This window comes from Phacochoerus africanus, chromosome 9 (genome assembly GCF_016906955.1).
Source record: "Phacochoerus africanus isolate WHEZ1 chromosome 9, ROS_Pafr_v1, whole genome shotgun sequence".
NCBI lineage: Eukaryota > Metazoa > Chordata > Mammalia > Artiodactyla > Suidae > Phacochoerus > Phacochoerus africanus.
The window spans coordinates 52,515,877-52,543,447 of record NC_062552.1 but is presented as its reverse complement, the minus strand read 5'-3'; the positions used below and the strand labels follow the sequence as shown (position 1 = coordinate 52,543,447).

Genomic DNA, 27,571 nt, shown 5'->3' with positions numbered 1-27,571 from the left:
TTTCAGTTGTTTCAAACTTCATAAACAATTGAACACACCAGAGAAGGTTCAACAGTTACAAAACTTGTTACCAGGTCAGGTGCAAATACATCCCCGAGAGCTCTCTCTCTCACACACACACAGACAGGCACACAGACACACATACACACATACACACACAGACACACAGACACACACAGCTAGCCCATGTGTATCATAATGTAGGTTTGATTAATTTCTTCATCATTTCTGTACTGTTTTGTTTTGTTTTGGCCACATCTATGGCATGTGGAAGTTCCTGGACCAAGGATCCAGCCATGCCACAGTAGCGACCCAAGCTGCTGCAGTGACAATGCCAGATCCTTAGCCTGCTTTGCGCAAGGACTCCTATACTGTCTTTTAAAACCTTCCTGGGGCCCCATATTTAGGCATTCAGCTAAAGGCAACGATTAAAATTTCAGGGTGGCTAAGATTGCTTGGCTGGAAGCTTCTGACCCTGAACAGATCATGGTTATTTATGTATGTATGCATGTATTTTGGTCTTTTCTAGGGCCGCACCCTTGGCATATGGAGGTTCCCAGGCTAGGGGTCCAATCAGAGCTGTAGCCACCAGCCTACGCCAGAGCCACAGCAACTCGGGATCCGAGCTGCATCTTCGACCTACACCACAGCTCACAGCAATGCCAGATCCTTAACCCACTGAATGAGGCCAGGGATGGAACCCACAACCTCATGGTTCCTAGTTGGGTTCGTTAACCACTGGGCCAAGACAGGAACTCCAGATCATAGTTTTTTAAATTATAAAAATGAATTTGTTTGTATTCTAAATCACTCCCTGCTTGCCTTTTTCCTTGGTAGTGCACAGTGGACATTTCCCCGGTACATATAGATCTTCCATATGTATTTCCCCGTGTGATTCCTTTATTTTGATGTTTCACAGTGTATCCAATCAGTCTCCTATTGATTATAATTTTGGTTGTTTTCAGTTTTTAATATAAAATGGTATAAGGAACTTCTTTTTACATCGCTGCCATTTGCTTGTATGTGGCTAGATGCTAAATCCCTGGAAGTATGATAGCTGGCATGTTAATGTGCTCATTAGTAGCTAGTTCCACCTTGATCTCAAAAAGGTAGTATCAGAGTTCCCTTTGTGGCTCAGTGGGTTAAGAACCCAACATAGTGTCAGTGAGGATGTAGGTTCTATCGCTGACCTCACTCAGTGGGTTAAGGATGTGATGTGTGGCCTACAGTGGCTGTAGTTATACCCCTAGCCTGGGAACTTCCATATGCTGCAGGTGCAGCCCTAAAAAGACAAGAAAAAAAAAAAAAAAAAGGCTGCATCATTTTGCCCTCCTGGTGTATATGAAAGGACCCATTACTCCACACCAGTGTCATACCTAATATTGGGTCTAATCAATTAAAGTATTTTTTTGTCAACCTAGAAAGTGGAAAATATCTCCTCTTAATTCGTAAGTTTCCTGAATATTGTGTTAGATGTTTATAGGCAACTTGTATTTTTCCTATTTTATGGATTTCCAGTTTACATTCTTTTCCTTTTTTCTAATTGGGTTGCCTTTTTAAAAGTGGGAGTTCTGGGTGTAATGGATACTAACCCCCCCCCACCTTTTTATATTTTACTTTCTGATCGCCACTTTTTTTTTGGGCCGCTCCCACAGCATATGGAGGTTCCCAGGCAAGGGGTCAAATCGGAGCTGTAGCCGCCAGCCTACACCATAGCCACAGCAACACTGGATCCTTAGCCCACTGAGCAAAGCCAGGGATCGAACCTACAACCTCATGGTTTCTAGTCGGATTTGTTAACCACTGAGCCACGACGGGAACTCGTTCGATAGCCACTTTTATCTTTCTATATTTTACTTTCTGATCGCCACTTTTTTTTTTTTTTGTCTTTTTGCCGTTTCTTGGGCCGCTCTCACGGCATATGGAGGTTCCCAGGCTAGGGGTCCAATTGGAACTGTAGCCACCGGCCTACACCACAGCCACAGCAACACAGGATCCACGCCCCGTCTGCGACCTACGCCACAGCTCACGGCAATGCCGGATTCTTAACCCACTGAGCAAGGCCAGGGATCGAACCTGCAACCTCATGGTTCCTAGTCAGATTCGTTAACCACTGAGCCACGACAGGAACTCCAAACTTTGTGTTTTGTTTCTGTTCACTTCCGTTTTTCATGTTATGGAGTCAGAATTTCGGTCTTTTCATTTATGACGTTTGGGTTTCAGGCCACGCTTAGATATTTCCCACACCAGTATTTCAGAATATTCTCCTGAATGATTTAGTACTTTCACAATTTGTTTTTAGGTCTATATATTTTGGGGGAGTCTTTTTTTTTTTTTTTTTTTGTCTTCTTAGGGCTGCATCTGTGGGATATGGAAGTTCCTGGGTTAGGGGTTGAATCAGAGCTACAGCTGCCGGCCTATACCACAGCCACAGCAACAGTGGATCCGAGCTGCTTCTGTGACCTACACCACAGCTCATGGCAATGCTGGATCCTTAACCCACTGAGCGAGGGCAGGGATCAAACCCACAACCTCATGGTTCCTAGTTGGATTAGTTTCTGCTGCACCACGACAGGAACTCCTAGGTCTATATTTTTAATCCTGTATGTAGTATGAGGTATGAAATAAGTTTATTATTAATTTGTCAAGTTTTAACAAAAAAGAAAAAGTCAAAATTGTGATGGGTTTGATTAATTTTACATGTTAATTGGGGGAGGATTTACATGTTTCTAAAACTGAATTTTTCCATCTAGGAATGTGGCTTTTCAAGTTGGTATTATATACATTTCTCATAATATTTGCTTCTTATTTCTTGTTTTTAACTTGATCCTTTTTCCTTTACATTTTCTTTTGACTTATTGATGGTACAAAATAAAGCTATTAAAATGTGCATAGTTAACTTTATTGTATAGTCTCACATTCATTTTCTGGTTAACCAACAGCTAGAGTATCTGGGAAGGGTTTTGCATAAGGAAAGATTCAGTTTTAAACTGGCAGGGAAACTTTTGATGTTAGCATCTTCTGCCCACAGAACAGAAGAACGTGTATTTTAGTGATAACGCTAGTGATGAGGATTCTTTTATTGTTGACTTACTGAGGTGGTTTCTCATATGAATCCATGCAATGGCATCCTTATATAAGAACAGAAATTCAAACTCATCCAGCAGATGAGGAAAGCGTGGCTCCGAAATGTCCAGTCTTGCTTTTGAGAGACCTTCAAGTATAGTCCGTACTCTAGTGGAGCATAATACCTTGTCCAAATTTTCTAAATGTTACATTAATATTCATTTAATGTTGAAAAAGAAGTTAGTATTCTCCTCATCATTGGGAGGAGCCATCATTGGAAGGATGTCCCAGAATCAAAAGGTTAAGAAAATATTGTCTCTTCCAAAAATGTTCAAAACATTCATTTGGATTAAAAATCATTATAATGGTATTGTTTTAAGTATTAAATTAATGAAAATTATTTCTCTGTTTTGCTGTGAATTTCCTGGGCTTATCATTTACCAACATTTGTATGTGTTTCTTTTTTTTTTTTAAAGAAAATAGATATTACCAATAAAGCTGTTGCAGAAATTCTTTCAAAAGCCACAGAATATCTTCAGCCAAATCCAGGTAAAGTTGGAAAATGTCTTGAATCATTCAACTGTTCATCCACTGTCACAGACTCTCATAACCCAAGTTTAGTGAGGGTGTGGTTGACATGATCTACAAATGATATCCTCTGTGCCCTTATAATGAAATTCAGTTTTTTAAACTTGAGTGACTCAAGGTAGTTGCAGTGAATCCTAGCTGATGACAAACTGAGCAGTCACTTCTGTGAACTATGGTGACGCTATTTGGTTGGAGTCTTGGTCTTAGCAATAAGACACTGCTAAGCAGAGACATTTTTTTTTTTTTAATGAGATGCTTAAGAAACCCACTCAGTGTTTTGTAAATATTTTCTAATTTAGTCATTTCTTCTTTTTCAAAAAATTTCTGCTATCCTGGTCTAACGGTGTATAAGAATTTGAAATAGCTTTCATGCTGTGGCTCAAATGCTACTGAAATGAGACATGTTGAATATGAGAAACACAAGAAGGTCCAGTGTTACAGCAGCTTCTCCTCAGGAGGTCTTTAATTCCTAGGTATTGAAGCAGCATGCCTTGAGGTTTTCCTCGGTTCTAAATTATAGAATCCAAGAGGGGGCGTCCATGCTTTGAATTCTGTGGATTTCCAAATCTGCCTTTATTTTGTATGAATTTATTATTTGCATGTAATTACTGGGATTCCCTTGGCTGTTGGAATCGACACACACAGAACCATCTGAAAATATAGAAAATTATTTTAAAAACATAAGTTGAAGAAAATACGATGTGCGGGGAGTGTGGCAGGCTTAGAATTCTTTAGAACTGTACAGCTGATGATAGGTTTAAAAACCATAATCATGTATCTCTTTGTTGACTTCATCAGTGGTTGAACCACAGAATCCCTTTTGCTGATAAATCAGTCAACACATATTTAGCAAATGCTTCCTCTGTGCAGGGGTTTTCCTGGGCCCTGGGATATATGGTTAGGTTGGACAAGGATCCTGCCCTCAGTGAGCTGACACTGGAATAGGGTAGCAGAGTGTTGGCCAACATTGGAATTATCTACTTGGACAGAGACCCCTGGTGATGTATGAAAAAGACGAAGGGAGGCCTAGCAGCCTCTAGTCCGGTTTAGCGCCCTCGGTCACAGGACTGCGACATCCTGCATCCCCTTCTGATAGTAGGGAAGAGGAATGGAGTGTGTACGTGCATGCATACGTGCATGCGTGCGTGCATGCGTGCGTGCGTGCGTGTGTGTTGGAAGGATGAAGCCTGTGTGCCTGGGAACCACGAGGGTAAGTTCTTTGAGGCTGAGGTGGGCAAGATCCAAGAAGGCTGGCACTGTGAGTGTCTAAAACCTTGCTACTCAAAATGTGGTCCATGGGCTAGCAAGACCAGCATCCCCTGAGAGGTTTAGCAAATGCAGAAACTTGGGCTCATCCCAGACTGATTCTACATTTTAACAGGATCCTTGGGTGGTGTGCATGCACATCAAAATGTGACAAGCACTTGTCTAGAATACATTAAAATAAATAAGTAATTATTAAAATAAGAGAAAATAAAAGTGTGTCCCTTCACTACCTAAAAGTATCATGAAAACCACCTAGAGAATAAAATCCCAAATCATTAGCTTGGTTTTCAGTTCATAGTCACCTTTTCCCATAGATGTTTCCTGAATTGTCCTGGATTCACTTCTTCGGCCAAACCAGCCTACTCTTCATCTGTTGGTTATACGCCATAAGCGTTCCCCCTTCTGCACCTCACACTGGTTCTGTGCTTTTGGGAGCATCTTTTCATCTCCATTCAGCATATTGTTATGTTTGCCTTTCCATACGCCACCCCAGACTTTACATCTTGTATTCTCTTCCTTCCTGTAACTAGAGTATGAGCTCCTTGAGGGCAGAGGCTGGCTTAGGTCTCTCCCAGGAATTAGCATGGTGTGGTACACGGACTGGGATTAGGAAACACTCATGGTCCAAGGCAGAGAAGGGAAGGGCCCAAGCAGTGGCTGCCCATCATGTCCCTTGGGTCGGGGAGCTGAGCCACACCTGAGGGACCATCAGCAGAGAATCCGGTTCACAGTGCGGCATCTGTCTCCTGCTGGCTCTGCTTCCTAACTAGGCGCGTGCAGGGCAGCAGCCCTCCACCATGCTGTTGAATATAATCAGTCTGGATACCTTCTTGGGGGTGGAGAGGGGTGTTAACAACCAGTTCGTAGTTTGAGTCATCTACCTGTGTTCTCTGTTTGCAATTGCTCCCCAGGAAATTTGCCCAAGTGTCAGCGTCTGACTCAGTGAGGTAGCCGTGGGTGGGGTAATGATAGCCCTGGCTACCAGTATTTGGAATCAACAGTGTGTGCCATGATTGCCATTTTCCATCATGGCTGTGCGACAGTGCCCTGAGCACCCACCCTGGGTAAGAATCTAGAAAACCATGCAAGACACAGGGTCACGCGTGGTCCCTTCATGTCTCAGGTCTCTGACGTTTTGTCCAGGGTGACCTCGATTTTGCCAGCCACGTTTGATAAATGCTGTGTCCACCTTGCCACTTTAAGGAATTACAAATGATAATGTTTTTAAGCATACAGAGCTAAGCTAGGAATGCTGAACACTGTGTCGAAGATCCGAGGACAGGTGAAAACCACTGGATACCCACAGACAGAAGGCTTGCTGGGCGACTGCATGCTCAAATATGGGAGGGAGCTCGGCGAAGGCTCCACCTTTGGTGAGTATTCGCACATCACCTGGAAAGCTGAGAACGAGTCCTGTGTCTGTTTTAGGTTACACACAAAACCTGCATTTTAACAACCCTTATTATTTTTTCATATTGTCAAAGCAATACATGTTCATTGCAAGTTTAGAAAACATAGGCAACTAAAATGCCAACATCACCTATAATCAGCTACCCAGTGATAGGCCCAATTACACTCTTTGTTTTGTAGCTTTTATAGATTTTATTTTTTCTTTTTAGGGCTGTACCTGTGGCATATGGAAGTTTCCAGGCTAGGGGTTGAATCAGAGCTGCCTGCCCTCCTACACCACAGCCACAGTAACGCAGGATCTGAACCACGTCTGTGACCTACACCATAGCTCACAGCAACAGCGGATCCTTAACCCACTGAGCAGGGCTGGTAATTGAACCAGCATCCTCAAGCATCCTCATGGATACTTGTCAGGTTCATTACCACTGAGCCACAATGGGAACTCCTGCTTATTCTTGTGTACTCACATACACCTTTAAAAAATTAAACTGGGGTTATAGTACATATATGCTTATACCCTTTTGTCATCTGCTTGTTCCCACTGACTATAGTATGATGCATGTCCTAAAACAATCTTCTACCATATTGTTTTTAAAGGCTGCATAATATTCCAGGTATCATATTTGTTCAATCTATCCCATTTACTGGGTATGTAGATTTGTTCCTTTGTGTAAAAAAATTTCAGAGGTTCTTCAAGCCTGGGAGTTGAGACCCCAAACTCTACCTTTTTAAGAGATCAGTTTGGAAAACCCCAACTACAGGAAGAGAGTTCAGTTTAGTGCAGCACTTCCCAGAAATGTGTTTTAGAAAACCTCCAAACCGCCAACCCTCATTGTGCATAGAACAGCCTGCAAATTTCTGCAGGTGCGGAAACACCAGAGAGTAATCTGGCTAAAGCTGCCCAGCCCTGCCCAAACCCAGCATGGCTGGCCTAGGCCTCATAGCAAGGGCAGACCCTGCTCCCCCTGCTGAAAGGCTGTCCCGTGTGACACTGCCAGGCTTTCTTTGACGTCTTAGAGCCATCTCAAGAATACAAGGAGTGGCCTCAAGAAGACCTAGCAGCTAGAAGCTGAGATGAGGTTTTGTTTATTTATTTCCATTGTAATCTTTATTGGTTAATACTTAGTCCCTGATGAATGATCCTTTTATTGTTTACAAAGAGCAGTTTTGTTCTTGAGCTTCTAAGGAACCCTTGGTGCCAGGTCACAAAACTAAACCAGTTTGAAAAAAGAAGCTTCCACCCCATCTAGTGGCCAATATGATAAATGCTTCGGTCTGTCTTAGCCTTGCAATTGTATTCTGTATAGCGGAGAAAGTGCAGAATAGAGAGGAAAAGCAGGAAAATAGAAAGACTTTCTTGTTTTAACTTTTTCTTTTTCCTGGGTCAAGAATGCAAAGTCCCAGAGAGAGGACCTTGTTACACACTATAGATCATCACAAACTTTTGGGAAAGAGTTCAATAAAAAGACCACTAACTTCAAGTTAGGTCTGCTAAAGAATTTTTTTTTTTTTCTATTCAAGGCAATGCACTGATAGAAGTAGGTGAATCCATGAAGCTAATGGCTGAGGTGAAAGACTCTCTTGATATTAATGTAAAGCAAACTTTTATTGATCCACTTCAGTTACTACAAGACAAAGATTTAAAAGAGATTGGGGTAAGTTTTCTAAGGTATAAATCTGCCTGTTGCTACTTAATATGATGTGTATATTTGAAGTAATTATTCTACATTTCTACAGGGACTCAGTGAAAGCATCATCTTATTGTCAGTCATAAAAAAAAACTCAGTTATGTTTACCTGGCTCACTGAGAAAGAATCCCAGAATCAATTAGCTCTTTATTCTGTATCTTTTTGATGCCAGCCAGAAGCCAAGCTCAAGATACATATTTCTGCATTTATTTCTCACATAACAAAATTATTTCATAACTTTTTATTTTTTTATTTTTATTTTTTTTTTTTTTGCTTTTTTTCCATGACATATGGAAGTTCCCAGGCCAGGGGTCGAATCAGAGCTACAGCTGCTAACCTACGCCACAGCCACAGCAACACAGGATCTGAGCCACATCTGCAACCTGCACCACAGCTCACAGCAATGCCATGACCCACTGAAGAGGAACTCCAGTTGTAGGCCATGTCTTCTTGTGCTGATGACCTTGAAGGAAGCCATACAGAAAATCCACTGGACAACGCTGCTCTCCCACTTGACCTGGTTCAGTAGGGTAGATAGCCGTGGACACAAATGTGGAATCAGAGCAGTGAGTGGGAGAGATGTGCAAAATCCACTTAATACCTAAATGTTGCAGTTCCTGGTGCAAAAAACATTTCTTTTTCTAATGGTCTATTTTGTTACTCAGCTGTGGTTTGATGTAGAAACTGTATAAATCTAAACTTAAATCATATAGATGACCAAGAACGAAGAGTCCAATACTCAGAAGGGTTTTCATAGGCTCAGTTGTGTTCTACATACCTTGGACATCCAGAGTAGAGCCTATTTATTTAATGTACGACTGCATAGCTGTAAAATTTTTGTGGATTCAAAGCACATTCATTCACGAACATTTCTTCACCCGTCAGCAGCCAGGCTAAGCCTGGTTGTCTCTGTTTTACCACCACATGCGTGGAAGCACAGAGGAAATGAGAGACTTGCCCAGAATCACAGAACATATAAGGGAGATGCTTCTGATGTTTTGTTCCATATGCTCTTTGCATCCAGTCATTATGGAAGTGAGAACCCCAGTGCTTCCCGCTAAAAAGAATAGTCAAGTTACCCACATGCTTCAGTGGGACCATCTGTTTTCATATACACTTTCAATATCGAGTATCTGTTTTCCAGGGATTATAGCCATAAAGTCCTTTTCCCTGTGTAATTATCTTCTCTGTAGTGTTTCTGACATGGGATCCCTCTGCTTGTACACAAACTGATGAGGAACTTGCTGTCACACAAAGCAGTGCCTTCCATGAATGGACACGTCTCATATTTATAATTGCTTTACTTTGTTAAAGAGATTATAGATTTTTTCATTTATTTATTTATTTATTTAATCTTTTTTTAGGGCCACACACATGGCATATGGATGTTCCCAGGCTAGGGGTCCAAACAGAGCTGTAGGTGCTGGCCTACACCACAGTGATAGCAATGCCAGATCTGAGCCGTGTCTGCAACTTAGCCCACTGAGGGAGGCCAGGGATCGAACCTGTGTCCTCATGGATGCTAGTCACATTCGTTTCCACTGAGCCATGATGGAGACTCCAAGAGATCATATATTTTTTTTTTTAAAAAGAAACACCACTGTTTCAGAGGTTGCCTGTGAACATCTGCCCTCTGTGTGTATCACATTCATCCATGGCATTCATTCAAGTTGTTCTATAATTCTTTGGCAACTTTATGGGAGATACATACATATTCTAGGGGGGATACTGGAAATTTGTTTTTGTTTTTGTTTTTTTCTTTTTTGGCTGCACCCATGGCATAGGGAAGTTCCTGGGCCAGGTATCAAATCCAAGCTGTAGCAGTGACCTACACCACAGCTACTGCAACACTGGACCCTTAACCCATTGCACCACAGCAGAAACCCTAGAAATTTGGGTTTTTATAATCTACTTCTTAATGAGAAGTTGACAGTAGCGCCCAAAGAAACATCCTTATTTGGGAGATGTGTAGTTAATTTGGTTGGAAGTTATCTGAACCGTTAGTAGAGCCCAAATGAGGGGTCCTCTGGAGAACTTTGGAAAATTAATCCGAATGCTGATACTGCCTCCTTATGTTCCATATAGACAGTTACTCATTCTGTGATCCATCCATCCATCTATCCATCTACCCATTTGTTTGTTCCACAAATATTCCTTGTGGACCTCCAGTGAAGGGAGCTTCTAACAGATGCTGGGCACAAGCAAAAGAAATGTAAGGTGGGATCCTGCCCCTAGATAGGCTGAGAAAAAGCAATGACTATTTTCATAGAAATGATGATTTCTTTGCCCTGCGTGTGAGTGTAACAGTTCTCTGAAGGACTTCTTTGTCTCTTAGCATCACCTGAAAAAGCTGGAAGGCCGCCGCCTGGATTACGATTATAAAAAGAAGCGAGTAGGTAAGATACCAGATGAAGAAGTCAGACAAGCAGTAGAAAAATTTGAAGAGTCAAAGGAGTTGGCTGAAAGAAGCATGTTTAATTTTTTAGAAAATGATGTAAGTATTTAAACCAAACAGGAGACTTTAATGTGAATGAAAACATTGACTCTATGACTAGGTTCAGCATGTTGAGAAGCTCTGAAGCGTTAGGTGTTACAAGTTACTGGAATTTTCCACTAGCATTATCTCCTGCCTCAGAAATAGCTTCAGACATCCGGCAAGTCCTGACTCAGATCTCACATCTGGAGTAGTCCTGTTTATCCTGGACTTGCTTCATGGATGTGCTCGGGTCGGCCCTGGGAAGGTGGGGTTGTTCTGGGCAAAGTGCATGGTAGACCAGCCTTTGTATTTGAAGGCACAGCATGAATGGTTTTGTAGGAGGCTGGAAAAGCCCGTGTCACATGGGAATTTGCAGTTTCACTGAGGGAGGCACATGCTTGGGGAGGAGCAGCTGTCTTGGCTAGTGGGAGAGCCTCACTCATCACCCAGCTCTCCGATGCCTTTACTTGTCATAGTGAACCTTCAGGATATAAAAGCATGACCTGAGTTTTTCAGCTGGACCATAGAGGTGCTTGTGAACTTGGGGATGGGGAAGGTCTGGACACATATCCCTCAGACCTGCTAACATTCTAATGTGACTGTGATTCTTGCCACCTGCTCTTATTTTATTTGTCCGAGTAAAAGTTAGGTTAAATGGAACTAAGGAGGAAGGTACCCCTGGGCACCACGAAGGCTGAAAGCCACCCTTCTTTGTGCTGGTGATGAGGAATCATTGGCCTTTTTCACTGCCCAAGAGGAAGAGCCTTTGACCACCTGCTCCCCTCCAGGGTTCCCACCCTAAGCCTGGCCTCAGTGACACCATGAGCCACAGCAGCCCATCATTAGCCGTGGACATATCTGTTGAACTTTCAAACTTGTTAGGACCACTTGGAGGATTTATTTATCTGCAAAACTATGTTCTACTTATAATAATTTACTAAAAGGTATGTAGAGGTCTTGCATCTTTTGAGTCAAGTCAAGCCAAATGTTCTGAGCACCTTCTATCGGCCATGGTGATATGGGGGGAGTTATGTCCACTGTGGACATGACATTAACCCCCGTTAAACCCGAGAACCTAAAAGTACACTCTATTATGTTTCTCCTTTTAAATATTTTAGCAGGTTTCTCATATTTTATGAGAAATCAGAAGAGGTGTAACATTTTTCCTTTGTTTTTCTTCATCGTTTGTTTTTCCTTTAGAAATAAAAATTTCCTTGAAACTATCTCTAAGCAATAGGCCATTTCAGTTTGGTTTTTGTCTTGGATAGCCACATTGGATTTTTTTGAAGATTTAGCAAGTGTTTTCAAAGTGTGAAGTATCAGATGCATGTCCTCATTAGGCTATAGCACACGTTCCCCTTCCAGCCCCACACCCTTCAGAGGTGGATTTAAACTCTGAGCTTGAACCTCATGTGTCAGATGTGCTCCCTAACCCATGTGCTTTATTCATGACCATCATTCATGATGTGCGATGATGAGCTGTTGCAAAGTACTCTGTTAGGCAGGCCTGGCTCTGTTGCTCTGGTCTTGGCAGTTGACCCAAGAGACCTAAGTTTTCCCTTCAGGATCAGTCAAAATCAGAAATGATCCCTCTCTTAGAAAAGCTCAGTCCTGGAGTTCCTGTCGTGGCGCCGCGGAAACAATCCGACTAGGAACCATGAGGTTGCGGGTTCCATCCCTGGCCTTTCTCAGTGGGTTAAGGATCCAGCGTTGCCGTGAGCTGTGGGTCCAAGATGCGGCTTGGATCTGGCATTGCTGTGGCTGTGGCATAGGCTGGCAGCCATAGCTCTGATTAGACCCCTAGCCTGGGAACCTCCATATACTGCAGGTGTGGCCCTAAAAAAGACAAGAGACAATAAATAAATAAATAAAAGATCAGTCCTTTGTCCATTTGTTGATGGTGACAGTATTTTGCTTGTCACAAATGAGTTAACCCCTTCCCATCCCACCCTGGGAGAAGTAAGAGCTAGTTTGTGACAAGACCCACAGGGCTCCTGGTGTTTGCCCTGCTGCGGCATGAACTGCAGTGTTTCCCCTCAAGTTTCCTGGGGTGGGAGGTACCTCCACTCAGTGCTGCTCCCTCATTGTAGGGCAAGGGTCCACGCCTCCGTTGGCAGCCACGGAAGCTAGCCATTGGGAGGAGATCAACATAATGAAATGGTGAAAGACTTTCCAGACTGGTTTGCAACTAGGCTCCTTCTCTTTCTCTTCCTGCCTTCCCTGTGATCTCTTTGACTGTGGTGATTACCCTGTGTGCCGTGGTTGCTGATAATGACAGCGCTGAGGAGACCAATGGTGTTGGTGGTGGTGATAGTGACAAGAGCTGCCATTTACTCAGTGACTCATGATAGAGAGGCTGCTTTGACCTTTTCATCTCCCAGCTATTTTTTTTTATCCTTGAAGAGACTCCCAGGTTATTGTGGATGCTCCAGAAGACTGCCTTCATTCTCAGGGAAACAGCAATTAGACCTAGAAAGGAATGGCCTTATCCTTTTCCAAGACAGTGTGTCTGGCCATATCCAACGGGTCTGGCAGTCCTGTTGATGAGGTAAGGTCCAGAAAATCTCCAGTTCACCCCTTGGACTTGACATGCCAATGGTGAAATTTCCTGGTGCTTGTGGGCATGACTTGTTGTGGGGAAAGACAGAGAACCAATACGTGGTGGGATGAGGCATGCTTTGAACCCTCGGTCCTGTTCTTGGTCCTTCTGCATCAACCAGGCCAGCCATGGAGGCTCTGCTGCCCATGGTACCCCAACTTCCTGTTCCCTCTGAGTCTCCAGCCTCATGTCCAGCCTTCATCACTCAGCCTCTTTTATCCATGTCTGCTTCCTTCCGTGGTGAGGAAGCTCTGAATCAGGAGCTGTGTTCCATGACGGCTGGTGGTGGTTGGGTTTTCCTCCAGAAACTTATCCTGGTGCTAAAGATGGCTGGGATTTATTTCCCAGGTTAAACACAGTGGGTCTTAAGGTCCTGTCTTTGCCTATGGATTGGACGTTCCACCTGACCGGCCAGGTATATGCCTGCTTCTTGAGGACAGAGAGACTCTTATTAAACACATGGTCTAAGGACATGGTGGCAGGTAGTAGAAGCCCTGGCACCTCCTTTAGACACAAGTAGGAGACCCTTATCCAGTTATGGATTAGAGGTTTGGGGGTATCAAAGCTGATCACCCCATTGGGTTCTGACTAGTTGAGAAACTGATGTAAAAACCAGATTAAAGCCAAGAGACATCCCTCATAGCTGATGCAAACATCCAATGATTATAAAATACAGGCCTTCTGGTCCCCTGTGTCAGGTATGGCACAGGCTGGCCCCGTCCAGATTGCACTCTCTGCTCCTTGCACCCTCATTGGTGAAAGCCGCCCCAGTGCAGAGCCAGTCTGAGCCCCACAGCCAGGTGCAGGCTGAGACACATGGCCTCTAGCCATTCAGAACTGGGTTTTGCAGCAGAACACCCATCCTACTAACTATAGATCATTCCCCCGATCTCACCCAGAAGGGGAGGAATGAAGAGGGTCTGGGGAAAGTGTTTGCAAGCACTCACTCCAGAGAGAAAATGATAAGCCAGGGTAGTGTAAAGGAAGGGGGACCATTTGAGGTGGTGTGTCTGGTGCTCCTAGGCCACCTGCCCATCTCTGTGTGCACTAATAGAGCAAACCCCAAAGTCTGGCTCTCCAGGGAGCAGGTGCTGTGTTCTCCAGCCCTCATGTCCTACAGCCCTGGCTAAGACATGATCAGAGCTTTGCCAGATAATGTCTACAAAAACCATTTACTGAAGATCAGTCTGACTGGAGGAGGAGAGCTCTGGCTGGACTAGCAGGCTTTGTCTTTCATGGGTCTCCAAATGCAGATCAGGCAGCTTTTCCTGGGGTTTTCTGGCCAACAGGTCATATGCAGGGATCTCTAGGGTGTGGTTGCTCCTCTATCCTCCCATCTGCAGTCTCCCAGCTGAGAAACAAACAGGGGCAGCCAAACAGGGATGACAACCCAGCCCCTTGCCTAGAGGACAGAACTGGCAGCTTAGGTCTGGGCCACAATGGGAACCCAACTACCTACCCCAGGCCTGGTGTAGACCTTAGAGCCACCCTCAGGGAGGGTGAGGTATGCAGAGCAGAGAGCCAAAAGCATGCATCTCTCTTGGCCTCTTCACAACCTGCTTTCTTACAGAACACAGACCCCAGGGCCAGCCCCTCTTGCTATTCCAGTGCAGGGTCCAGAAGGCCTGGTTGTCAGGGCCCCGATCTCATCTGTCAGAGAGATCATGCCTCCATCTGTGGTGTAGAAAGAAGGAAAGGGTGGTGACAAGGACTTGAATGGTTCACTCCAATATTCCTAGGCATCTATTTTCTTACTTATTTGGGGCAGTGTTGGAAGTGGGAGAATCAAAGAGAAGAGTCTTCTTTGGTCCCACAGTGTCGTCCTGGGGGTCTTGTCAGTAAGAACTGGATTGGAGACCTGGGGCATCACTTCGCTTCTTGCTGAAGGCTGAGTAGCTTCCTTATTCTACACGCCGAAGCAAGCCAGGAGGTGTTTTGGTCCACAAGCTTTCCCAGGATCCCAGAAGGGTCTGGTGGACTCCTTTTGCCGTGGCTGGTGGGGCTCTGGGAGGCACCCAGAGCAGCCCACCCCTGGGAGAAGGGCCTCTGTGCCCATCATGATTGGCTCTCAGGTTGGCTTGCAGTCTCCACCGTCATTTCTTGGGAATGCTAAATAGCCCCAGGCCTGTTGACACACTCCTCTTCTGTTTTTGCACAGAAGTTTATTCCTCATAACTTAACATTACAGAATGTAGGTCTTTAATATTAGCAGGAGGCAGAAACAGAAGATGCCCGTTTCAGTTTAGTGAGGCCAGGTGCTTGCAGCATTCTCTAGCTCTCTTGCAACAAATCTCCATCCTGGGCCTCCTCCCTCAGTCCATGGGCTCCAAGGACAGGTGGAATTACTAGGTTCCAGATTCCTGGGTTATTTCCATTGGTCTAGAGTGGTGTTTCCCAAAATTCATTCCAAGGAATGTGTGTGTGTGGTGGATTAACGATGTCCCTATGGTCAAGTAAGTTTGAGAAACCCTCAGTTAAGCAAAACTAAGCAGATTTTCTTTATCGCAAGACTTTTCAGAGTCTTTTATGAATATATGAAAAATTCATCTCTAAGAGACTCCTGGGAGGACACACAAGGCAGTTTCTCAAACTTATTTGACCATAGACCTCTGCTACACCACAATCATTATGATAATTTTATTACTGGCATATCAAGGGACTTGTGATGTATAGAATAAGACATTTAGGAAGTATTGAACTCGTAGAAAGAAGGCACACCCAACAAGGAGCCTAAGACCTGAAGTGTGGTTCTGGTTTTGCTTCTGCTCAGCTCCCTGCCCCTAGAAAGTCACTCTCACCTCACAGTGTCAGGCCAATGAGCCCTTGCAAGAAATTCTTGGGAAGTGTGAAGTGGAGACTGAAAGTGTGGAGGATTATTACCCATGTTATTAACTTAATATGAATTTAATGGCTTTACTCAAAATTCCTCAGAAACTCAAAGACTTTTGCATTACTAGAAGAAGCATCTGTCAGAGTTGCTGTTGTGGCTCATTGGTAACGAATACAACTAGTATCCATGAGAATTTGGGTTCATATTCCTGGCCTCGCTGAGTGGGTTAAGGATCCAGCATTGCCATGTGTTATAGCATAGGTTGCAGATGTGGCTCAGATCTGGTGTTGCTGAGGCTCTGGCATAGGCTGGCAGCTACAGCTCTGATTCAACCCCAAGCCTGGGAACTTCCATATGCTGAGGGTGTGGCATGAAAAAAAAAAAAAAAAAGAGAGAGAGAGAAAAAAAAAGAGAAAAAAAAAGAGAGAGAGAGAGAGAGAGAAGCATCTGTTTATGACCAGATTGCAAAGATCATGAGAAATTTTCCTCTAGCTTAGTGGAGGAATCCAAAAAAGGTGGAGCTCTTTGATAGGACAGAGCAAGAAATCAGCTGGATTATCACAATTAAACTTGAAGAAGGCCTCCCCTGGAAATGCGCCATTTCAGCTGTGAAAGGGGGTGGCTTGTCAGGTGCCAGAGGATGCACGTGTCCATATTCACGTCCCCTGCGGATCCCAGAGATCTTCACACTGTTCTGTTCTTGCCTTGCTCACATGCCTCTCTGCTCGCCTCCCTGGCTGCTGACCAGTCCCTTTGGTAACTGATTGTTGGAAGGTCTGAGGAAGAGATTTCACAGTCCTGCTCCTTTGCTGCCCCCCACCCCCACCCCGCGCCGCTCCACTTTCTTACAGAGAGTTGATCTTAGAAGGTCTTTACTACAATAGGTACTCCTTTGAGCCAGGCATCCTTTGGGTACAGCCCAAATCCTTTGCTATTGGTCCATAGGCCACCCCAGTGGGTCAAGTCTCACTCAGGCATCCCTGGAGTTTCCATAGCTTCTTGAAACGTCTCACACTCCTGGTCCACACTAGTGCCCAGTACCCCCGCCCCCACAGCTAAGGTACTTTCCCCATGAATTTGGTCCCTGTGAATTTCAGGGCAACAACTCCTAATAGAAACGTTTCACCTTTTGGACAGGTTTTGGCTCTTGGCAGGCCGAGGTTTATTGCGGCCTTGATTCTGCCGGTCCAGGTATTTAATTGTACTTGGGGTTGGGAAAACAGAGGCCAGCTGCACACAGCTCACAGTTCATGGCCTGCAGAGAGCTAGAAGCCTCCATTTTCTGGCAGGGAGAGATGGATAATCCACTTGTGGCACCACATGGCTTTACTGCCAACAAGAGACTTACAGCTTATTGCATTGAGCACCTACTATGTGCAGGCACTGTATAGCACTGCTATTATCTTCCAAGTTTCAAGGGGCCCCAGACCCATTTCCTCTCCAAAGTCAGCCATCAAATGAATAGTTGCAAATGCATCTCCATAAAATATAATTGAATATTTTAGCCACATCAGAGATGATAGATGGCTATCTCCCTCACCCTACCGCCACCCCACTCCCAACCCCGCATGTGTTTCAAGGAGTAAAGAATACCCATTCGACTATCTTTCACTGTTCCCTTAAAAATGATAAAATGTCAAGTGTATTTCAAAGTGGTTATTAAAATGTAGATTCACTTTACAAAAGACAGAGAAGTGTGATGCAGAATTTAACTAGCACACAGCTCTTGCAATATAAGAAATCTGCAGCAGATTCTACTGTGATCCTGTTAGGCCAGGGTGCTGGACTTATTTAAAAGTATGTGTAAAAGCCAAAGAGGTGAAACTTAAGAAATCCTTAGGATTTTTGTAGGGGCCAGGCTGTCTTTGTTTTGTTTATTGAGTTTCTCAAAATTTAAGGCTAGGCTTGTTGCTTTTCCAGCCGCAGAGCATGGCAAAGCAAACGTAATACGATGGGATTTCATGGTGCAGATGCTGATTGCAGTGTGGCCCAAGTGGAATTCCATGTACCTCTTACATGAGCATTGAACCCATGATTCAAGTGGTGTAGGTGGGGCAAATAGACGGCTAAAGCACAATCAGCAATAGCAAATGAAAACCGCTTGGATCTTTGAAGACCAAGCAGTCCTTGGAGGGTTTTGCCGGGTGCGTGTGTGAGAGGGAATAAGCAGGGCAGACTTTGAAGCCGAGTAGCAAAAGAAGTGAGGAGGTGATGCATAGGCTTTGGGGAAGCTTAGGAAAGAGGGGGATTGATTTTGACTTGTGCTCTGTCTGGTTCTGGAGCACAGGAGATTCATGCTAGGCGCTCCCATCACCTCAGCCCCGTAGTCCTGCCTTAGAGGCTTGTGGAAATGAGCTTAATTAATGCCTCTTTTCTAGGAGCCCATTAGACACGCGGGGAAGCAGGAAGGAAATGCCGGTGCTCTACTGGCAACATCTCTTCCACAAATTACACATTGCTAGGTCTTCCTGGCTTTCTTTTGTGACATTACTTTTTAATTTTTTTTATATATCCACTGTAATTTGGTCACTGATTTCATGAATGTCTTGGTTCATGGGAAAGAGAGAGCCAGCGTCCTTCTAGTTAATGCCTTTGGGCTGTATGTTTCAGGGGAATGATTTTGTGCCGATAGCAACAAAAGCATACAGGGGCACCAAAAACATATAAGGGGCCGGAAAGTCTTTGCGCTGGAGCATGCCCTGCTCCCTGGCTTCCCTTCATATCTGAGCATAGCTTCATTTACTTAGTTTCTTGATTTGACTTAGCTAGGAAGTGCCCATAGAGACACTTCGCTAAGGAAGCAGTTCATTTATCAAGTGTTGGCTTCACTTGTAATTGGAAAAGCTTTATCTCTCCATTTTCAGATCCATGAACTTTATAGCTTAAATGTCTCCCGAGAATATCACCTAATTGGAAAAATAGGCTTTTTTATTGTGTTAAAACAACTTCGTAATCACACATAAATTTGAACATGTCTTTCCAGTATTTATAGGTCTATACCATGTCCTGTGTGATGACTACACAGGGCTCTGCGATGCAATGAAATGAAATCCACCAGAGCCGAGGCAGGCAGGGTTTCCTTGCAAAGCCGGGTCTTTGTCATGGGTGTCCCCCATCTCTCTCTCTCTCTCAACATTACACAGGCTCTAGCCTCCATGGAGTAATTTTCCACTTCTGCTGCAGGTAGAACAAGTCAGCCAGTTGGCCGTGTTTATAGAGGCAGCTTTAGACTATCACAAACAATCCACAGAGATTCTGCAGGAGCTACAGAGCAAGCTACAGATGCGGTAAGAGCCTTCACGTTCCTTGCAAGCCTAGGAATACAGAGTTAAAATCAATCAAAATCAGTATCTCTTTCTGTCTCTCCATCTTCCCCTTCCCACTGCCCTGTACTGTTTTGGATTTTCTTTCTTTCTTTGTCTTTTTAGGCCCCTACCCACGGCATATGGAGGTTCCCACACTAGGGGTCAAATCAGAGCTATAGCTGCCAGCCTACACCACAGCCACAGCAACGCCAGATCCGAGCCATGTCTGCAGCCTACACCACAGCTCATGGCAACACCGGATCCTTAACCCACTGAGCAAGGACAGGGATTGAACCTGCATCCTCATGGATGCCAGTCAGATTTGTTTCTGCTGCGCCATGATGGGAACTCCTGTGTTGAATTTTCTTTAGCTGGTTTTCATGGTTGGGTGTGGGATAGCAGTGAGATAATAAATACGTGGCTTTGGCTAACAGGATAGACCTGGGAGAAGGGATCTGGCAGCACTTCTCTTTTTTTTTCACACTCAAGCCCTTTTTCATGACCTGTCCTCAAGTCAACCAAAATTCCTCACTCGACTTCAAGTTCAGCCCCTGCAGAGCTGTCCTGGCTTCATGGTTGACCTGATGAGATTTTAGCTGGGGGTGGGATGGCATATACTCCCTCCCCAGAATCTAGGGATGTGGAGAAGAGTGAGAGATGATATTCAGAAAGTATGTAAGTATCTGGGGAAAGATGTGTTTTTACGTTACCAGCACAAATATCAGGCTGCTTGCATAATATGGACTCTGAGAGATGTTGAAAGAGTCAAAAATACCTTCTGAAGGGTGAAAAGATTGCTCTGCTCTTTATAACTATAATGATTGTCTACTTTTCCTGAAAATTAATGATATAGGTTGTATGCACGGTAACCCTATTGATTAAAATACCAGGTTAAAAAAACTGTCCTAGTTTTTGGACGAGGTTTGATAACAAAATTGTTTTACGTAGGATAATGAGAATGAATAAATTTGGAGGGGTTTTTGCTTAAATCAATGCAGTCATTATGGAGAGAAGATGAAAGTTATGTCTAGCCTCTGGAGCATCCACTTTTATAAGCAGGTGGTTCATTTACTGCTCACAAGAGCATATTTTCGTAGTTCTGCCCTTGCACAAGGAAAAGGAAGAGGCATTGGTGAGGGCCGGGTTCATCCCTGGCACTTGCTGGATGCCTCAGACATCCTGAGAAAGACAAATGCTTTACAAATACAGCCATACCTTGGAGATATGGCAGATCTGGCTCCAGACTATTGCAATAAAGTGAATATTGCAATCAAGTGACTCACATGAATTTTTCAGCTTTCTAGTGCATGTAAAAGTTATATTTCCTTTAAACTGTAATCTATTAAGTGTGCAATGGCATTATGCCTGAAAAAAACAATGTATATACTTTAATTTAAAAGTACTTTAGGAGTTGCCTTTGTGGCACAGTGGGTTAAGAAACTGGCATAGTGTCTGTGAGGATGTGGCTTCAATCCCTGGCCTAGTTCAGTGGGTTAAGGATCCAGCATTGCTATGGCCATTGTGTGGACTGGCAGCTGCAGCTCTGATTTGACCTCCAGTCTGGGAACTTCCATATGCCTCAGGGGAACTTCCGTACGCTGCAGGTGTGGCCATCACAAGAAAAATAAATAAATAAAAGTACTTTATTTCTAAAATAAAAAAAAAATGCTAACCATCATCTGAGCCTTTAGCGAGTCCTCCTTTTTTTGGCTGAAGGTGGGTCTTGCCTTGATGGCTGATGACTGATCAGAGTGGTGGATGCTGAAGGCTGGGTGGCTGTGGCGATTTCTTAAAGTAAGACAACAAACTCGGCACTATAAATTGACTCCTCCTTTCACAAATGATTTCTCTGTAACAGACAATGCTATTGGATAGTATTTTACCCACAGCAGAACTTCTTTCAAAGTTGAAGTCAGTCCTCTCAAAGCCTGGGGCTGTTTTGTCAACTCCGTTTGTGTAGTATTGTAAATGCTTTATTGTCACTGCAACAGTCTTCACAGCATGTTTATCAGGAGTAGTCTCCCTCTGAAGAAAGCACTTTCTTTGCTCTTCCAAAAGAAGCAGCTACTCCTCTGTTCAAGTTTTCTCATGAGGTTGCAGCAATTCAGCCCCATCTTCAGGCTTCACTTCGAATTCTAGGTCTCTGGCTCTTCCCGCCACATCCGCAGTCACTTCTTCCATTCAAGTCTTGAACCCTTCAGTGTCATCCAGGAGAGCTGGAATCAACTTCTTCTGATAGTGTTGATCATTTGACCTCTCGCCATGAATCACACATAGTTGTAATGGCATCCGGAATGATGAATCCCTTCCAGAAGGTTTTCAGTTTACTTTGCCCAGCTCCTTCCGAGGAATCGCTCTCCCTGGCAGCTACAGTCTTACGAAATGTACTCCTAGATAATGAGACTTGCAGGCTGAAACCGCTTCTTGGTCATGGGCTGCAGAATGGTGCTGTGTTACCAGGCATGATGACAACATCGATCTCTTTGTGCATCTCCATCGGAGCTCTTGGGTGACCAGGTACATTGTCAATGGGCAGTCATCGTTTGGGAGGAATCTTTTCTTCCTGAGCAGTGGGTCTCAGAAGTCAGCTTCAAATAGTCAGTCAACCATACTGTAACCAGATGTGCTGTCATCCAGGCTTTGCTGTTTCAGTTCTGGAGCACAGACAGAGTGGATTGAGCATAACTCTCAAGGGGCTCTGGATTTTCAGGAAGGTAAATGAGCACTGGCTTCAACTGAGAGTCACCAGGTGCATTAGCCCCTAACAGGGGAGCCAGACTGTCCTTTGAAGCTGCTTTGAAGCCAGACATTGACTTCTCCTCTCTAGCTATGAAAGTCCTAGATGGCGTCTTCTTCCCACAGAAGGCTGTTCCATTTACTTTGAAAGTTGGTTGTTTTCTGCACCACCTCCTTTAGTTCTCTTAGCTAGATCTTCCGGATAACTTGCTCAGCTACCACAGCAACAGGTGCTGCTTCACCTTGTACTTCAATGTTATGGAGATGGTTTCTGTCCTAAAAACCTCCTGAAACAACCTCTGCCAGCTTCACACTTTCTTCTGCAGCTTCCTCATCTCTCTCACCTTAATAGAATTGAAGAGAGTTAGGGTCTTGCTCTGCATGAGGCTTTGACTTAAGGGCTGGTTTGATCTTCTGTCAGACCACTCAGACTCTCCTCATGTCAGCAATAAGGCTGTTCCACTTTTTTTTGTTGTTGTTGTTATCATTTGTGTGTTCACTGGAATACCACTTTTAATTTCCTTCAAGGACTTTGCCTTGGCATTCACAACTTAGCTACCTGTTTGATGCAAGAGGCTTAGCTTTCTGCCTTCCTTGGCTTTCAATATACCTTCTTCATGAAGCATAATCATTTCTGGCTTTTGATTTAAAGTGAGATGTAAGACTCTTTCATTTGGAGTCATATGTGGCAGGGTTATTAATGGGCCTAACTTCAGTATTTCTGTGTCTCAGGGAACAGGGAGGCTGAGGAGGGGAGAGAGATGGGGCAGTGGCAGGTCAGTGGTAGGTGGAGCAGTGAGAACATATACATTTATCAATTGTTTACCATCTTTTTTTTCCCCTTCTTTTTAGGGCTGTACGTGCAGCATACGGGAGTTCCCAGGCTAGGGGTCGAGTTGGAGCTACAGCTGTCGGCCTACACCACGGCCACAGCAACACAGGATCCGAGCTACATCTTCAACTTACACCACAGCTCAGGGCAATGCCAGATCCCACGGAGCAAGGCCAGGGGTCAAACCTACATCTTCATGAATATGAGGCGGGTTCGTTTCTGCCTTGCCAAGACAGGAACTCCAGTTGTTTACCATCTTATGTGGCAGAGATCACTAAACACAGATCACCACAACAAATACAGTAATAAAGACAAAGTTTGAAATATTGTGGGAATTACAAAATGTGGCATAGGAACACAAAGTGAGCAAATGCTGTTGGAGAAGTGGTGCCAACAGGCTTGTTCCATGCAGGGTTGCCACAAACCTTCAATTTGTAAAAAAAACTCAGTATTTGCAAAGGCAATAAAACAAGGTATGTCTGCATATAGTAACAAAACCTATTTTTGGGATATCACAGCACTTTGGGCTACTTAAGAATCAGTGTGTAACAGTCACCCCCTTTCATGACCGTCACCTAGGACCTAAATTTGTAGGCTCATCAAGGCAGAGCAAACATAGGTTTGGAAGCTTCGCTTTCTTCATCAGATACTGACTGATCGTAAAATGTGTATTACAGGATATCGGCTGCGTCCAATGTCCCCAAACGAGAATACAAGCCACGGCCCATAAAGAGGAGTCCTAGTGAGCTCAATGGGGTGTCCACCCCCTCTTCAGCAAAGACAACAGGTGAGACGACCATTCTGCGGGTGCTCTGCTGGAAGTGTTTGCTTACTGCTTATTGCTGTATTCAGTGTGAATACATTAAGGCCCTGGATTTCTCTCTAGGTTATTTGGTGAACTCCACCCCCCACCAGTAATGCCCCCTTTCCTGGTTCTCCGTTCAAGAACTTACATCAAGGAAAAAAAATAAATAAATAAATAAATTGCTCATTCTTAGGAAAGGGAGACACTGGAAAACAAAGTGCAATTTTTACAGCAGCCTTGTTGTTGAAATAAAACTTTACCAGACTGTAAAAAAAAAAAAGAACTTACATCAAGGAAGAATTCCATCACTTTACTTATTGCCTTCAAAGGAATTAAACCCTGGCCATAGAATCATCATGCAACATTATCCTTGATATTTATATTTTTTTAACTCTTCCCAGATATTTTACTGATTTAAAAATAGGTTTGAATTAGCATCTGTGGAGCCCCTGCTGTATGGTAGGCATTGCCTTAAGTGCTGCATCATTTTTTTTAAATTAGACACGTGGCACAGATATATTTCTTAATGAAACAATCAAATTAAGAAAAATAACGCTCAAGTGGTCTGAATCATGCTCCAGTTTCCTGTGATCACCCGTTCATTCCATCCCAATCACCTCCCTACACGTAGCTATTGTTAACAGTTCGGTAGGAACACTGTCATATCTGTGTATGTGCATCGAGAAGTGGGCTATATACACACTGTTTTAGATTATTTTCTGCTTTTCAAATAAAAGATCATATTAGAAGTATTGTTCTGAGGTTAGCTTTTGTACATATGTCCCTATTTCTTGGGGTTATTTCCATGTTATGCATATAGATCTATCCCACTAATTTTTTTTTTTTTTGATGAAAAACACAAGCCATTTATTTGGGCAGCTCAGAGTTTGGAGAGGACCTAGTTACCATCCTGTAACAGAGGGAGGGATTACAGAGGATGCAGGGGGAGCATGAGGGAGACCAGGAATCAGGTGACACTACCCCAAGGAGGGGACATATGGATCCCACTATTTTTTAATGGCTTCCTAATTTTCCATTATATGTACCATTTCCCCGCTAATGGACGTTAAGACTGTTTCCAGTTATTTGCTAAAAGCAATGTCCTATATCTGCCCCATATGCTGATGGGCAGGTCTTTCTTGGACATGAAACTGCTGAATTAGAGTGAATGCAGATTTTAAGCGGTGGTAGATGTTGCCAAATCACTCCTCTAAAACAGGTACACTACTATTCATGTAGCAATACTTGCTTCTCCATACCCATGTCATTAGGCTTTAATTTTTGCCAAGCATTATGCATAAAAAATTATTCTTAGCTCTGTGCACAGCTTTTTGTTTGTGATTCCATGTTAATTTGCTCGCGGCACTATGTCTGTTACTGCTGCCTGCTTCCCATGGCTATGGGGAACTTAGGGATGCTCTACTGAGTGAGGAACTCTGGTTTCTAGTTTTCTGGGTACTTGCATTCCTCATGGAACTGTTTCAGGTCCCTGCACTCAGGAGTCCTTCCTGGAGGCAGATGCCTGGGCTCCCGGGTGCTTGGTGCAAACTCAGAATGGAAAGACTCACCAGGCCTTTCTTTTCCCAGAATGCCAACCAGTCATCCAGCTTCCAGAACCACCTGCTCTCGGCATTGAGTTCATGGGCATTCCTGAAGTCCACTTTTGTTGCATCTCCATCCAGCTCCCTCTCCCCTTCCCCTTGGCAACTGCAAGTCTGCTCTCTATGTCTGTGAGGCTGTTTCTGTTTTGTAGATAGGTTCATTTGTGCCATATATTAGATTCTACATAGAAGTGTTATCATATGGCGTTTGTCTTTCTCTTTCTGACCCAGTTTCATGTCCTTCATCTTCTTCTCTCCATCTTTCAGATATTCCTTATATTCCCCATAATTCGTGGCCTACCACTGGTGTTCATTCTTGTTTGGAATTAAAGGCATACCTATTTTATTTTTTAAAATTATATTTTATTAAATTTTAGCTGATTTACAATGTTGTGCCAATTTCTGTTCTACAGCAAAGTGACCCAGTCTCTGTCTCTCTCTCTCTCTCTCACACACACACATATTCCTTTCCTTAAATTATCTTCCATCATGCTCTATCCCAAGAGATTGGATATAGTTCCCTGTACTGTACAATAAGACCTCATTGCTTATCCATTCTAAATGTAATAGTTTGTATCTACTAACTCCAAACTCCCAGTCCATCCCACTTCCTCCCCTCTCCCCCTTGGCAACCACAAGTCTGCTCTCTATGTCTGTGAATCTGTTTCTGTTTTGTAGATATAGGTTCATTTGTGCCATATATTAGAGTCCAAATATAAGTGATATCATATGGCATTTGTCTTTCTCTTTCTGACTTACTGCACTCAGTATCAGAGTCTCTCGTTCCATCCATGTTGCTGCAGATGGAATTATTTCATTCTTTGTTATGCCTGGGTGGTATTCCATTGTGTATATGAACCACATCTTAATCCATTCATCTGTAGATGGACCTTTAGGTTGTTTCCATGCCTTGGCTATTGTGAATAGTGTTGCTATGAACATTGGGGTACATGTATCTTTTTGAATTATAGTTTTGTCCAGATATATGCCCAGGAGTGGGATTGCTGGGTGATATAGTAATTCTCTATTTAGTTTTCTGAGGAACCTCCATACTGTTTTCCACAGTGGTTTCACCACTTTACATTCCCAGCAACAGTGTAGGAGGGTTCCTTTTCTCCACATCCTCTCTGGCATTTGTTATTTGTAGACTTACTAATGTTGGCCATTCTCATCCCTAATGATGAGTGATTTTGAGCATCTTTTCATGTGCCTACTGGCCATCTGTAAGACATACTTATAATGAATAGTTATTTGATACATGAAAGGAAGGCTACAGTCTTGCACTCAGTCTGCTATATTCATGTGAACTTCAAGTCATTCAGTGTCATATGTCTCAGTGGACACATCTCTCTGCTGTTTGTTACCCAAGATAGCTTTAGGCGCTAAATGGCTATAGACCCGGAGGATCTTGCATCATATCATGAGAAAATTATTCTTTTTTTCAATTCTCTTTTAGCTATTCTGATTTCAAGGAGATAAAGCCACAGTTTTGTGCTGGAACATTTTTCTGTCCAGTTTTAACAGAGAAGATAGGCCTCAGGCTAAAAGTCTTTTGTGGCCAAGAATACCTAGCTTGAATTTAATAAAATTGTCTACTTTTCATCCTAATTATTCTCATGGTTACAGTCTCTAACATGCAGTGCTACTTTTCAGTTTACGTTTTGATGCAATGTTTCATTTAAAGTTATTTGAATAAAATTGGCTTCATTAAAATGTTATCAGGAGGATACTCAGATATAGCTCTCTGGAAAGTTCTTTTTGTATTGTATTAGAGGAACACTGGTTTCTGTTAAAAAAAAGAAAAAAAGGAAAAGACCCCCAAAGTGCAACCAATGCTCAACAAAATAAGATTTCTCACTCATGCAGCGATCCAGGGAGACTCTGCTTCTGGTCCCTGGAGTCACTCAGGGGCCTACGCCGATGGCAGCTCTGCCATCTTCACCATCCTGTGGCTTCTGGGTTGTCCTAGTTGCTGCCACTCCAGCCAGCAGGAAGGGGAGAAAGAACAGAAGGCTGGGCTAGACATGTCCTCTTAAGCCAATGACACACTCACATTCCAGAGTTGAGAACTCAGATCCAATGACCACAGGTCATGGCAAAGAAAGTTGGGAAGTGCCATCTCTAGCAGGGCAGCCACACCCCATTATAATGGGAAAGGCACAGCAGGCACTAGTCCAGAAAAAGGATGGAATTCTTCTGGAAAGGAGTGGCAAGGACACCCTACTCTGTTGGTGCAAGAAGCTTAGACTCTAGTACTGCTCTCTGGAAGGTGGTTGGGAGGAATCACTTTCATCCTTTGGGTCCCTAGATTTGCCTTCTCAGAAGTCTTCCATGTCCTCACTTCCCCCCTGACATGGGCTCTGGAAAGC

At 43.7% G+C, this 27,571-nt stretch overlaps 1 protein-coding gene across 2 annotated transcripts in view; it reads left to right on the top strand.

The window, feature by feature from the left end:
* The window catches only part of SH3GL3 (SH3 domain containing GRB2 like 3, endophilin A3), a 132,977-nt gene that overhangs the window by 82,084 nt on the left and 23,322 nt on the right, over positions 1–27,571 (top strand). Inside the window, exons 3-8 of one of the 2 annotated variants that reach the window (XM_047797086.1) lie at positions 3,543–3,615; positions 6,150–6,293; positions 7,852–7,985; positions 10,354–10,512; positions 19,107–19,210; positions 23,474–23,583. In XM_047797086.1, coding sequence (XP_047653042.1) covers positions 3,543–3,615; positions 6,150–6,293; positions 7,852–7,985; positions 10,354–10,512; positions 19,107–19,210; positions 23,474–23,583 — 724 coding nt within the window. Of the gene's footprint in view, positions 1–3,542; positions 3,616–6,149; positions 6,294–7,851; positions 7,986–10,353; positions 10,513–19,106; positions 19,211–23,473; positions 23,584–27,571 lie in introns of those variants that run through there. The other variant, XM_047797087.1, reaches the window with a different exon arrangement.